Here is a 15372-nt window from a genome sequence, read left to right as displayed (position 1 = left end):
CTTTTCGGGGTGACCTGTTTTGTTGTATTTGTTTCTCTTCACATGACACAAGTGTGTATTTTATATTCTACAATGGGTGGGTATTTTCATGGATGCCAATCGGTTAAAATCGCATTCCAGCTGGTGTCTAATCCACAGGTTACCACCAACTAAAGCTATGATGTTGAAGTGCCTATTTACTCTATCTCACTGCACAATCCACTGTCTCACTAGAATTTGGTTTCCAACAGCGGATATTTGTATAAACATTGCTGTCTGTCTCTCCGACATTTGCAACATCTCCAGCTGTCCCATAGTAATAAACGTGTCAGGAGTCGGGACAAGACAGACAGGCAGACGGCTTTTCTCTGTCAGTCCAAATCATGAATAAGCTGGCATAATTTTTATGGATATATACAAAGAAATGCCAATAGAAAACAGGTCAAATTAAATTAAATGCAGCTTCAGTTTAAAGTGATTGTGTTAGCTTTGCTGTTGGCTAGCTCCTCTGAACAACAGTGTCCTGACGAGAGACAACATGTCTTATGCCAGGTGAAATTGTTAGCTCATTGTTATGGATGTATCCAAATAAATGTCACTAGAAAACCGCTTAAACAAACGCAAATGCAGCTACTTTGCTGTTATTCAGGCTGCACTGTTTGACGTGACTGTAAGTTAGCCGTAGTTGGCTAGCTAGCATTCAAGTGATAAGAATGTTGCCAGCCAGTATGGCAATGGAACATTTCGAATGGATGTTCCATTCGAATGGGTCACGTCCATAGATACAGAACAAAAATACTTAATGACTTGGTCGTGTTTCTGGCAACCGAACGAATGACCAGTCACTTGTGTAGCAACCTTTAAATTTGTGTCCGGGCTGTATCTCATGGAAGAATGAAATAGTATAAATAAATTAATCAAAATATAGTAAACAAATAAATAATTATGTCTATCATTATTTAAATATGTCGGTAACCCGTTGTATAAAAGTGATAATGCCCTCGAAGCCGGTGTTTGAAGGATATATTGGCATGGTTGTTGTTAGGCCCGAGACAAAGTCGAGGGCATTATAAATTAAATAGATGATACGCGCCATTATGGTGGGTATTTATTCTACATAAGGATGTGTGTGTGTGTAACAATGTATTTCATGTAACCCGAAGCAAACACAGCGCAGTGTCTACATCAATATGGAGGAGAGAGAACACTTCTCCCTAACTTTTTTACTTTTCCCTTCGTTCTACTATCATCACTAAATGTTATTTTTCATCAACACTCTCTCTCTCCTATTCCATATTTGTTATCACATGAGCTCTCTTCTCTATCTGTATCTATTAGTTTCACTATATATCTATATTAATCTCTTTAGTTGAGCCTTTCGTCTTTTTTGATTACTGTTTCTCTTCCCCTGTGTCCCGTTATATCAGTTGTTTACCAGTGTTATGAGCTATTTCCCTCACTTTCTTTCTCTCTGTCTTGGTCTCTGTCTCTGTCTCTGCCTCTCTCTCTTGCTTTGGGTGTGTCCCCGGTCCCTAGCCCAGCTGCTGTAGGTCAGATCTCTGTGTCTGCTCTCTGTCTTTAAGTCTCTCTGGTTTGGTCCTTCTTACCCCGCTATCTCGTAGCTGGATTCAAGGGTAAGTGCTTCCCTGTTGCTGGCACAGCTCAGATAATCCACACTGATTATCTGACCAAAGCAATGTGCTCTCCCTGTCTGCCTCCTCTTCTTTTGTTCAGTCTCTCCCTCTATTCAAGTCTTTATCTTATCTCTGTCTTAGACCACTCTAGAAAACATTTATTTTGATTCTGTTTGATTCTTTTAGGATTCACTTTCATCCTTACCAGACTAGGATGCATGTAACTCTGATTTTGTTTGGTTTGCTTTGGTTAAACTATCTGCATATTTGCCTCTCTCTCTCTCTTTCTCTTCTCTTCTCTTCTCTTCTCTTCTCTTTTGTTCTCTCTCTCTCTCAGCAACTTAATTGAACATTAACGCCCCTCTTAGAATAAGGTCCATATCCAAACACTAACTTGTATTTTCAAATCATATATTTCAAATACCAATAATACTAAACATCACTGCCATCATCATATCATATTTTCCAACTGTTTTAATTACCAATATAGTGACAAAGGGTTTATGGCAGTAACAAGGCTAAAACCCACAACATAAACTACAGTGATGTTTCACATAATTGCAGTAGAATTGAGGACATAAGTGAATTCAGTGAAGTGGTTGTTTTTGACAACTACTGGAGGCCCCTGTGTCTCTCAGCCATTGGTAATTACCATGTTAAAAGTGACATGTCATGAATAAAACAGTGTGGTCTATGCACAATTATTTTGGGAAGCAATCAGTGAAATGTTACCAAATAACTACTTGCTAGTTCACACCTGCATATGTTCACAGTATAGTGTAACACCACAAAGGGTAACTCTTGGGAGAAAAACCAAGGTAAAAATAAATAAAAAAACTTTTGGGTTTCAAATTAAGATAATATTATTGGTATGCTAAATAAAGCTTTATATATATATATACAGTGCCTTGCGAAAGTATTCGGCCCCCTTAAACTTTGCGACCTTTTGCCACATTTCAGGCTTCAAACATAAAGATATAAAACTGTATTTTTTTGTGAAGAATCAACAACAAGTGGGACACAATCATGAAGTGGAACGACATTTGTTGGATATTTCAAACTTTTTTAACAAATCAAAAACTGAAAAAATGGTCGTGCAAAATTATTCAGCCCCTTTACTTTCAGTGCAGCAAACTCTCTCCAGAAGTTCAGTGAGGATCTCTGAATGATCCAATGTTGACCTAAATGACTAATGATGATAAATACAATCCACCTGTGTGTAATCAAGTCTCCGTATAAATGCACCTGCACTGTGATAGTCTCAGAGGTCCGTTAAAAGCGCAGAGAGCGTCATGAAGAACAAGGAACACACCAGGCAGGTCCGAGATACTGTTGTGAAGAAGTTTAAAGCCGGATTTGGATACAAAAAGATTTCCCAAGCTTTAAACATCCCAAGGAGCACTGTGCAAGCGATAATATTGAAATGGAAGGCGTATCAGACCACTGCAAATCTACCAAGACCTGGCCGTCCCTCTAAACTTTCAGCTCATACAAGGAGAAGACTGATCAGAGATGCAGCCAAGAGGCCCATGATCACTCTGGATGAACTGCAGAGATCTACAGCTGAGGTGGGAGACTCTGTCCATAGGACAACAATCAGTCGTATATTGCACAAATCTGGCCTTTATGGAAGAGTGGCAAGAAGAAAGCCATTTCTTAAAGATATACATAAAAAGTGTTGTTTAAAGTTTGCCACAAGCCACCTGGGAGACACACCAAACATGTGGAAGAAGGTGCTCTGGTCAGATGAAACCAAAATTGAACTTTTTGGTAACAATGCAAAACGTTATGTTTGGCGTAAAAGCAACACAGCTCATCACCCTGAACACACCATCCCCACTGTCAAACATGGTGGTGGCAGCATCATGGTTTGGGCCTGTTTTTCTTCAGCAGGGACAGGGAAGATGGTTAAAATTGATGGGAAGATGGATGGAGCCAAATACAGGACCATTCTGGAAGAAAACCTGATGGAGTCTGCAAAAGACCTGAGACTGGGAATTTTTTTTTGTCTTCCAACAAGACAATGATCCAAAACATAAAGCAAAATCTACAATGGAATGGTTCAAAAATAAACATATCCAGGTGTTAGAATGGCCAAGTCAAAGTCCAGAACTGAATCCAATCGAGAATCTGTGAAAAGAACTGAAAACTGCTGTTCACAAATGCTCTCCATCCAACCTCACTGAGCTCGAGCTGTTTTGCAAGGAGGAATGGGAAAACATTTCAGTCTCTCGATGTGCAAAACTGATAGAGACATACCCCAAGCGACTTACAGCTGTAATCGCAGCAAAAGGTGGCGCTACAAAGTATTAACTTAAGGGTGCTGAATAATTTTGCACGCCCAATTTTTCAGTTTTTGATTTGTTAAAAAAGTTTGAAATATCCAATAAATGTCGTTCCACTTCATGATTGTGTCCCACTTGTTGTTGATTCTTCACAAAAAAATACAGTTTTATATCTTTATGTTTGAAGCCTGAAATGTGGCAAAAGGTCGCAAAGTTCAAGGGGGCCGAATACTTTCGCAAGACACTGTATATATATATATATATATATATATATATATATATATATATATACACACACACACACACACACACACACACACACACACACACACACACACTACCGTTCAAAAGTTTGGGGTCACTTAGTAATGTCCTTGTTTTAGAAAGAAAAGCAAAAAAATGTGTCCTTTAAATAACATTAAATTGATCTGAAATACAGTAGAGACATTGTTAATGTTGTAAATGGCTATTGTAGCTGGAAACGGCAGATTTAAAAAAAAACTATAATGGAATATCGACATAGGCATCTGTACGACTATGTAGATATTCCATTTAAAAAAAAAACATTCCAGCTACAGTAGTCATTTACAACATTAAGTGTCTACACTGCATTTCTGATCAATTTAATGTTTTTTTAATGGCCCGAAAATGTGCTTTTCTTTCAAAAACAAGGACATTTCTAAGTGACCCCAAACTTTTGAACTGTAGTGTGTATGTACATACACTACCGGTCAAACGTTTTAAAACACCTACTCATTCAAGGGTTTTTATTTTTATTATTTCTACATTGTAGAATAATAGTGAAGACATCAAAACTATGAAATAACACATGTAGTAACCAAACAAGTGTTAAACAGATCAAAATATATTTTATATTTGAGATAATTGAAATAGCCACCCTTTGCCTTGATGACAGCTTAGAACACTTTTGGCATTCTCTCAACCAGTTTTATGAGGTAGTCACCTGGAATGCATTTCAATTAACAGGTGTGCCTTGTTAAAAGTTATAATTTGTCGAATTTCTTTCCTTCTTAATGCGTTTAAGATAGCCATATTTGATAAAAGACCAAGTCCATATTTGCAAGAACAGCTCAAATAAGCAAAGAGAAACAACAATCCATCATTATTTTAAGACATGAAGGTCAGTCAATACGGAACATTTCAAGAACTTTGAAAGTTTCTTCAAGTGCAGTCGCATATACCCTCAAGCGCTATAATGCAACTGACTCTCATGAGGACCGCCACAGGAATGGAAAACCCAGAGTTACTTCTGCTGCAGTGGAGAAGTTCATTAGAGTTACCAGCCTCAGAAATTGCATACCAAATAAATGCTTCACAGAGTTCAATTAACAGACACGTCTCAACATCAACTGTTCAGAGAAGACTGTGTGAATCAGGCCTTCATGGTCGAATTGCTGCAAAGAAACCATTATCTAAAGGACACCAATAATAAGAAGAGACTTGCTTGGGCCAAGAAACACAAGCAATAGACATTAGACCGGTGGACATTTATCCTTTGGTCTGGAGTCCAAATTGGAGATTTTTGGTTCCAACCGTCATGTCTCTGAGGATGAACTCCGCATGTTTATTTCCCACCGTAAAAGCATGGAGGTGTGATGGTGTGGGGGTGCTTTGCTGGTGACGCTGTCTGTGATTAATTTAGGATTCAAAGTACACTTAACCAGCATGGCTACCACAGCATCCTGCAGCGATACACCATCCCATCTGGTTTGGGCTTAGTGGGACTATCATTAGTTTTTCAACAGGACAATGACCCAATCCACCTCCAGGCTGTGTAAGGGCTATTTTACCATGAAGGAGAGTGATGGAGTGCACAACCAAATTTAGATCGTTTGGGATGAGTCGGACCGCAGAGTGAAGGAAAAGTGCTCAGCATATGTGGGAACTCCTTCAATACTGTTGGAAAAGCATTCCAGGTGAAGCTGGTTGAGAGCTTGCCAAGAGTTTGCAAAGCTATCATCAAAGCAAAGGGTGACTATTTGAAGAATCTCAAATATAAAATATATTTTGGTTTGTTTAACACTTTTTTGGTTGCTACATTATTCCATATGTGTTATTTCATAGTTTTGATGTCTTTGATGTCTACAATGTAGAACATTGTGTGTGTGTGTGTGTGTGTGTGTGTGTGTGTGTGTGTGTGTGTGTGTGTGTGTGTGTGTGTGTGTGTGTGTGTGTGTGTGTGTGTGCTCAATTGAGATCCAGGCTCTTCGCTGGTCATAGCAGAACACTGACATTCCTGTTTTGCAGGAAATCACGCATAGAACTAGCAGTATGGCTGGTGGCATTGCCATGCTGGAGGGTCATGTCAGGATGAGCCTGCAGGAAGGGTACAACATAAGGGAGAGCATTGAGATTTCCTCCAATGACAACAAGCTCAGTGCGATGTTGCTGTGACACACCGCCCCAGACCATGACGGACCCTCCACCTCCAAACCAATCCCGCTCCAGAGTACAGACCTCGGTGTAACGCTCATTCCTTCAACAATAAACGTGAATCCGACCATCACACATGGTGAGACAAAACTGCGACTCGTCAGTGAAGAGCACTTTTTGCCAGTTCTGTTTGGTCCAGCAATGGTGGGTTTGTGCCCGTAGGAGACGTTGTTTCCGGTGATGTCTGGTGAGGACCTGCCATACAACAGGCCCACAAGCCCTCAGTGCAGCCTCTCTCAGCCTATTGTGGACAGTCTGAGGACTGATGGAGGGATTGTGCGTTCTTGGTGTAACTCGGGCAGTTGTTGTTGCCATCCTGTATCTGTCCCACAGGTATGATGTTTGGATGTACCAATCCTGTGCAGGTGTTGTTACACGTTGCGAGGATGATCAGCTGTCCGTCCTGTCTCCCTGTAGCGCTGTCTTATGCTTCTCACAGTACGGACATTGCAATTTATTGCCCTGGCCACATCTACAGTCCTCATGCCTCCTTGCAGCATGCCTAAGGCACATTCACACAGATGAGCAGGGACCCTGGGCATCTTTCTTTTGGTGTTGTTCAGAGTCAGTAGAAAGCCCTCTTAGTGTCCTAAGTTTTCATAACTGTGACCTTAATTGCCTACCGTCTGTAAGCTTTTAGTGTCTTAACGACCGTTCCACAGGTGCATGTTCATTAATTGTTTATGGTTCATTTAACAAGCATGGGAATCAGTGTTTAAACCCTTTACAATGAAGTACTGTGAAGTTATTTGGATTTTTACAAATTATCTTTGAAGACAGGATCCTGAAAAAGGGACGTTTATAAATAAATATATATATATATATATATTTATTTATTTATTTTTTACAGTGGAATATTCATGCTTTACTGAAGAGGGCTCAATTTGTGCTTTTCTCTCTTTAGTTCTTCTTGCTACTAAATATGAGCTGGTAAATATGAACCTGGAGTATTCTGAATGCTAACAAGTAGTTCTTGTTGTCATGCAATTCCCTCTGTCATATGCTACTCCAGTCTTCTCCACTACTTACAGACGGACCTTGGATTAAAACTTGCTCTAACATTACTACCACTTTTACAATGTACATATCTGTTTGCCTTTTCTTTCTTTGGATGCCTGACAAGAACATTTACCAGGGTTATCCCAATTTACCAAGTTATCCCAATTATTGCTGAAAACTGAGACTGTTTTCTGTTCCCTGTTGTTAAGACTGAGACAGATCGTAGTGTTGTTGGGTATTGAGATTTTCCCCAGGAATGTACTACTCCTCTCCATCAACACACTAATAGTGGTATGCTCCAAGAAGTTCTCTATGAATCATACAGTGCATGGGAATATAAAGTATTGTCAACTTGCAAATGTTCAAATGTGTAAAAACATGAACCTGTATAGAAAAACTAGATGAGCGTAATAAGATCTTCAACCATCACTGTTCATTGAACTGAAATGTTTAGGATGGATAGACTGATTGAGAAAGGGAGAACCAAAGTGTTGGTTAGTGTCGTTAGTTCCAGGTCAGCACTAAACCAGATCCAGTTATCACCATGTACCCTTCACTCTGCTCTCAGTGAGGGCTGGACTGTGGATGTCCATGTTGTGGGAGGGGGGGTGTTTGATGGTGGTCAATCCTTAAAAAAACAAGTCATGTACTAAATAGCCCCAAATGTTCTGCTCTCAACTCTCTTAGTGAGTGCAGGGATCTATAAATGAGTAACATCCATCAATCATTGTCATGTCTGTCCTTCCCCTGCCTAGACAGACGGGGGTGACTAGTGTCATTGCCTGTTACTGTCCAGTGCCCCCATGTCCACTCCACCGCTGGAATGTCAAATAGACGTGACAGGCCACCAGTCACAGAGAAGGATACAAAGTCACCTTTTGGATTTGGGAGTTGGGGATCATAAGCATCATAACAGCACAGTCTTTGTTCCCTGGGTGATTGACAGCTGGCAGGGCGCCACATTGGGTTTCACTCAACAGTGAGGTTGAGGTCAATGGGAGAAAACAAAAGTAATACTGTATTCTTATATTCTCTGAGTTTGATATTTAAACAATTATATTCAATAGTCAAAGTAATTTATTCTTCATGATTTTATGTGTATGTCACATTCAGCTTTAGGTGATTTAGAATTTCAGAAAAAAATCCCAAAACATTTTGTACATTTTTGTATATCAGTGTGTCTGAACACATTTTAAGTGTCAAAATAAGATGTGTGTGTATCCACGTTGCGGCGAAAACGAATTTGTTTCACTATGTTCAAACTGTTGTTAATGCTCAATAAGTGGTGTTGTCTCTTTATTGACATGTAAAGCCTTGTCTCGGGAGGGGCAGCTGCATAGGCTATTTATCCAGACTGCTGCTTAGAATAGCTGTGACTTGCGGACCTGTGGCCTGCAGAGCAGTCCCCTAAGCCCTGGCTAAAATGGGCCATTAGAATAAAAATAGAGGTAGATGGCCGGAGAAAGGATTAACAGGCAGCCTTCCAATTCTAGCCAGACCCTGATGTAATGCCTCAGCCCACTCACTGGGAAGTAAAGTGAAAATGTGTTGTCAAATTTATTTATCCCCCTCTCTGAACAAAGGGGTGAATGGTCAGGGGGTTCCTCTGTCCCAGGAACTGTTTTACTGGCACAGGGGGGCATTTAATTAGGGAGACCCCAGGGGTCATGTGCCCACGAGCTGAGCTGAGCAGAGGGGGGGGGGGGGGGGGGGGGGGGATGGGTCTAGCTAGCGCTCCTCTGAGGTTGCACTTAATCATGTGAGGATGCAATCAGAAAGGCTGCTTTCAGAGAGTTTATATATGCTCAGGTTGAAGGATCACATAAGGGACTTGAGATTTGCGGGGAGAACATACACTGTTATGTAGAGAGAGAGAGACCCCACAGACATTAACTTTAGCCTTTATCAAGGGAAACTGGACCAACATTGTAATAGTGAGATTGACAGAAGGGTTTTTTCTGGATCAAAATGGGGTTTAGTTGGTGGGTGTGGTGTGGGCATGGCCAATTGCGTGGCCAAAATCAGAGGCTGTAGTGACAGAATGTTGCTGTTTTAAAGCTAATTTCCTGCAATTGAACACATTTTGCAATGAGATGGAGAAAGAATGTGCAGTTTTAAAGCATGGTTTTTGCAATTCTACACATTTTTCTATGGCTTATGCTGTCTGAGTGATTCAAACATAACAAAATCAATGCGAGCACTTTGCCATGACAAAAATACTCCTGCATCATTTTTTACATTTTTCATTCTCCCTGACTCTAGCTTTTATTTAGGTGATTGTTGGTTCTCAAATATGTTCTAATAAAAAAATATATAAGTCCATTTATCTTTTCTACGTACATTATATTTTGGTTTTAGTCGTTTAAGTTTGCACTGAAAATGTTTTTCCTTCTTACGTTTTTCCTTCGTTTTTCCTTCGTTTTTCCTTCCATTTTATTATTTTTCTTAATGTTTGGACATAGGTGGCCGAATAACTTAGGTAGCACGCCCAAGGGTTTTCTATACAGAAGAAACCCTGAAACAGAACAGAACCAGTCATGCATGACCACAGGAATGATCCGTCTGCATTGGTTAAGCTGCAACTTGCATCTACTCCACTCTGGCCCAGAGCTCCTTCCACTTGCTAGTTGACAATGAACCCCACAGTTAATCTTTCCATTGACCAGAACACCCATCCCCAGAAGAATCGTACTGTACGAGAGCCCTATTCAATATAAACCGCTAACCAGCTGTGCAGGCTAATAACAAATTCACCATTATTATTGGCCTGTGAGTGTCTGTATAGTTTCACCCATAAGCCATTGATGTGTTCAGTTAAAAAGACATGTAAAAAACATATATGTAAATATACAGTACCAGTCAACAGTTTGGACACACCTACTTATTCAAGGGTTTTTCTTTATTTTTACTATTTTCTACATTGTAGAATAAAACTATAAAATAACACATGGAATCATGTAATAACCCAAAAAGTGCTAAACAAATCCAAATATATTTTGATTTTGAGATTCTTCAAAGTAGCCACCCTTTGCCTTGATGACATATTTGTACACTTTTAGCATTCTCTCAACCAGCTCAATGAGGTAGTCACCTAGAATGCATTTCAATTAACAGGTGTGCCTAGTTAAAATTTCATTTGTGGAATTTCTTTCCTTCTTAATGCGTTTGAGCCTATCAGTTGTGTTGTGGTATACATAAGATTGCCCTATTTGGTAAAAGACCAAGGCTATGTTATGGCAAGAAGAGCTCAAATGAGCAAAGAGAAATGACAGTCCATCATTACTTTAAGACATGAAGGTCAGTCAATTCTAGAAAATTTCAAGGAACTTTGAAAAGTGCTATGATGGCAGAATGGTGCAGGAGCAGAAGGCAGACGTTTTACATGCCCCCAACCGATTGTGTTTTTTTGCTTGTTTATCTGCGTTGTTTGTAACTTATTTCTGTACATAATGTTACCACTACCGTCTATTATGACCGAAAATAACTTCTAAACATCAGGACTGCGATTAATCACCACGGACTAGCAGAATCCTTTTTCTTCTTTTATGACTCTAACGAGCCCGAGGCGGAGGATATACGGCTCCCTCGGGAACAGGCCCCGACCCCAGTGATCTGCGTGAAGAGGAGGCAGAGAAAGAGAGGCCGGAGGGTGGGCTGCCTTCTGACGAGTAGGAGGCGATCTAATAAACCCCCACTCCCCTCAATTCTGCTCGCAAACATGCAATCTTTGGACAATAAAATGGACGAGTTATTGGGAAACTAGCAACGCGACAATAAAAACTGTAGCATCTTATTGTAACGGCGTTCGTCTGTAGGAGGAGAAGCGGACCAAAGCGCAGCGTGGTGGTTGTTCATTGTATTTTATTCACGACACTATACATGAACAAACTAACGAAAAAACAAGAAACGTGAGAACTCAAAACCTAATACAGCCTATCTGGTGAATACTACACAAAGACAGGAACAATCACCCACCAACACACAGTGAAACCCAGGCTACCTAAGTATGATTCTCAATCAGAGACAACTAATGACACCTGCCTCTGATTGAGAACCATACTAGGCCGAAAACATAGAACTGCCCCAAAACATAGAAAAACAAACATAGACTGCCCACCCAACTCACGCCCTGACCATACTAAATAAATACAAAAACAAAGGAAATAGAGGTCAGAACGTGACACTTATGCTTCACAGAGTATTGGCTGAACGACGACAATATCAACATACAGCTGGCTGGTTATACAATGTACCGGCAGGATAGAACAGCAGCGTCTGGTAAGACAAGGGGCGGCGGCCTATGTATTTTTGTAAACAACAGCTGGTACACGATATCTAAGAAAGTCTCGAGCTATTGCTCACCTGAGGTTGAGTTTCTCATGATAAGCTGCAGACCACATTACCTACCAGGAGAGTTCTCATCTATATTCTTTTTAGCAGTTTACGTACCATCACAGTCAGAGGCTGGCACTAAGATAGCATTTAATGAGCTGTATTCCGCCATAAGCAAATAAGAAAACACTCAACCAGAGGTGGCGCTCCTAGTAGCCGGGGACTTTATTGCAGGGAAACTTAAATCCATTTTACCTCATTTCTTTCAACATGTTAAATGTGCAACCAGAGGGAAAATAACTCTGGACCACCTATACTCCACACGCAGACATGCATACAAAGCTCTCCCTCACCCTCCATTTGGCAAATCTGACCATAATTCTAGCCTCCTGATTTCTGCTTACAAGCAAAAATTAAAGCAGGAAGCACCAGTGACAAGCTCAATAAAAAAGTGATCGGATGAAGCAGATGCTAAACTACAGGACTGTTTTACTAGCACAGTGGATTATGTTCCTGGATTCCTCCAATGGCTTTGAGGAGTACACCACATCTGTCATTAGCTTCATCAATAAGTGCATCGATGACGTCGTCCCCACAGTGGCCGTACGTACATACCCCAACCAGAAACCATGGATTACAGGCAGCATCCGCACAGAGCTAAAGGCTAGAGCTGCCGCTTTCAAGGAGTGGGACTCTAACCCGGAAGCTTCTATGCTCGCTTCGAGGCAAATAACACTGAAACATGAATGAGTGCACCAGCTGTACCGGAATACTGTGTGATCACGCTCTCCGCACCCGATGAGAGTAAGACCTTTAGACAGGTCAACATTCACAAGGCCATAGGGCGAGAAGGATTACCAGAACGTGTACTGCGAGCAAACACTGACCAACTAGCAGACATTCACAGACATTTTCAACCTCTCCATGTCTGAGTCTGTAATACCAACATGTTTTAAGCAGACCCCCATAGTGCCTGTGCCCAAGAACACTAAGGTAACCTGCCTAAATGACTACCAACCCGTAGCACTCACGTCTGTAGGCATGAAGTGCTTTTAAAGGCTGGTCGTGGACCACATCAGCACCATTATCCCAGAAACCCTAGACCCACTCCAATTTGCATACCGCCCCAACAGAACACACCTCCAAACTGAGTAAGAGCTTCCACATCAGTCTCTATTGCACTCCACACTGCCCTTTGCCACCTGGACAAAAGGAACACATATGTGAGAATACTATTCATTGACTACAGCTCAACGTTCAACACCATCATGCCCTCAAAGCTCATCAATAAGCTAAGGACCCTGGGACTAAACACCGCCCACAGTTGGTAAGGGTATGTTACAACACATCTGCCACACTGTTCCTCAACACAGGGGTCCCTCAGGGATGCGTGCTCAGCCCCCTCCTGTACTCCCTGTTCACTCATGACTGCACAGCCAGACACGACTCCAACACCATCATTCAATTTGCCTATGACACAGCAGTGGTAGGTAGGCCTGATCACCGACAACAATGAGACAGCCTATAGGGAGGAGGTCAGAGACCTGGCCATGTGGTGCCAGGACAACAACCTCTCCCTCAACATGATCAAGACAAAGGAGATGATTGTGGACTACAGGAAAAAGATGACCGAGCACGCCCCAATTCTCATCGCCAGGGCTGCAGGGGAGCAGGTTGAGAGCTTCAAGTTTTTTGGTGTCCACATCACCAACAAACTAACATGGTCCAAGCACACCATAACAGTTGTGAAAAGGGCACGATCAAACCTATTCCCCTTCAGGAGACTGAAAAGATTTGGCATGGTTCCTCAGATCCTCAAAAGGTTCTACAGCTGCACCATCGAAAGAGCATCCTGGTTGCATCACTGCCTTGTATGGCAACTGCTCGGCCTCCGACCGCAAAGTACTACAGAGGGTAGTGCGAATGGCCCAGTACATCACTGGGGCCAAGCTTCCTGCCATCCAGGACCTCTATACCAGGCTGTGTCAGAGGAAGGCCCTAAAAATTGTGCATAGTCACTTTAATTAACTCTACCTACATGTACATACTACCTCAACTAACCGGTGCCCCCACACACTGACTATGTACCGGCACCCCCCTGTATACATATATTTTATACTTCTCCTCTTTAATTACTTGTTACTTGTATCTCTTATTCTTATCCATATTTTTTTTAACTGCACTGTCAGTTAGGGGCTCGTAAGTAAGCATTTCACTGTAAGGTCTACACCTGTTGTATTAGGCGCATGTGACTAATACAATTTGATTTGATTTGATGAAACTGGCTCTCATGAGGACTGCCACAGGAAAGGAAGACCCAGCGTTACCTCTGCAGCAGAGGATAAGTTCATTAGAGTTAATTGCACCTCCGATTGCAGCCCAAATAAATGCTTCACAGAGTTCAGGTAATAGACACATATCAACATCAACTGTTCAGAGGAGACTGTGGGAATCAGGCCTTCATGGTTGAATTGCTGCAAAGCAACCACTACTAAAGGACACCAATAAGAAGAAGAGACTTGCTTGGGCCAAGAAACATGAGCAATAGACATTAGATCGGTGGAAATCTGTCCTTTGGTCTGATGAGTCCAAATGTGAGATTTTTGGTTCCAACTGCCCTGTCTTTGTGAAGCACAGAGTAGGTGAACAGATGATCACCGCATGTGTGGTTCTCACTGTGACGCAGGGAAGAGAACATGTGATGGTATGGGGGTGCTTTGCTGCTGACACTGTCTGTGATTTAATTATAATTAAAGGCACACTTAAGCAGCATGGCTACCACAGCATTTTGCAGCGATACACCATCCGATCTGGTTTGGGCTTAGTGGGACTATCATTTGTTTTTCAACAGGACAATGACCCGAAACACACCTCCAGACTGTGTAAGGGCTATTTGACAAAGGAAAGTGATGGAGTGCTGCATCAGATGACTTGGCTTCCACAATCACCCAACCTCAACCCAATTGAGATGGTTTGGGATGTGTTTGACTGCAGAGTGAACGAAAAGCAGCCAACAAGTGCTCAACATATGAGGGAATTCATTCAAGACTGTTGGATAAGCATTCCTCATGAAGCTGGTTGAGAGAATGCCAAGAGTGTGCAAAGCTGTCATCAAGGCAAAGGGTGGCTACTTTGAAGAATCTCAAATATAAAATATATTTTGATTTGTTTCACATTTTTGTCCATATGTGTTATGTCTTAGTTTTGATGCCTTCACTATAATTCTATAATGCAGAAAATAGTAAAAATAAAGAAAAACCCTTGAATGAGTAGGTGTGTCTAAACTTTTGACTGGTACTGTGTATATACAGTATTTGTGTCTCATGTAAACCTGCTTAATGGTTTTGATAGAATAGGGCCCTCCCGCTGCTTGAGTGACGCTCTCTCACACTCACTTCTTCAGCAATTCACATCCTCTGATATATCTAACTCCTCTCTGGATCCTATTTCTCCCTCCATGTGTGCTGGCTGTCTCTCTCTCTCTCTCTGGGGTGGACGGACACAGACGCGGACCGTGCACAGAAACACGGCATGGATGAGTTCATCTCAGCCAACCCCTGTAGTTTCGACCACTCTTCCCTATTTGAGATGGTCCAGCGCCTCACCTTGGACCACAGGCTCAATGACTCTTACTCCTGTTTGGTGAGGAAAGTTAAGTCTAGTGGTTCCCTCATTCTTTTGCTTTGGGA

General features: G+C 41.6%; 1 protein-coding gene across 2 annotated transcripts in view; it reads left to right on the top strand.

Moving 5' to 3' along the window:
• Positions 1–15372, top strand: part of LOC110493244 (calcium-dependent secretion activator 1) — a 157369-nt gene that overhangs the window by 83862 nt on the left and 58135 nt on the right. For both annotated transcript variants that reach the window (XM_036950557.2, XM_036950552.2), the window contains exon 13: positions 15189–15325. In XM_036950557.2, the coding sequence (XP_036806452.2) occupies positions 15189–15325 (137 nt within the window). The remainder of the gene's footprint in view (positions 1–15188; positions 15326–15372) is intronic.

This window comes from Oncorhynchus mykiss, chromosome 17, assembly GCF_057628025.1.
Source record: "Oncorhynchus mykiss isolate SJ-2025 chromosome 17, ASM5762802v1, whole genome shotgun sequence".
In the NCBI taxonomy this organism is placed as follows: domain Eukaryota; kingdom Metazoa; phylum Chordata; class Actinopteri; order Salmoniformes; family Salmonidae; genus Oncorhynchus; species Oncorhynchus mykiss.
Note: the sequence above shows the minus strand (reverse complement) of the source record. Positions and strands in the feature narration are given on the sequence as shown.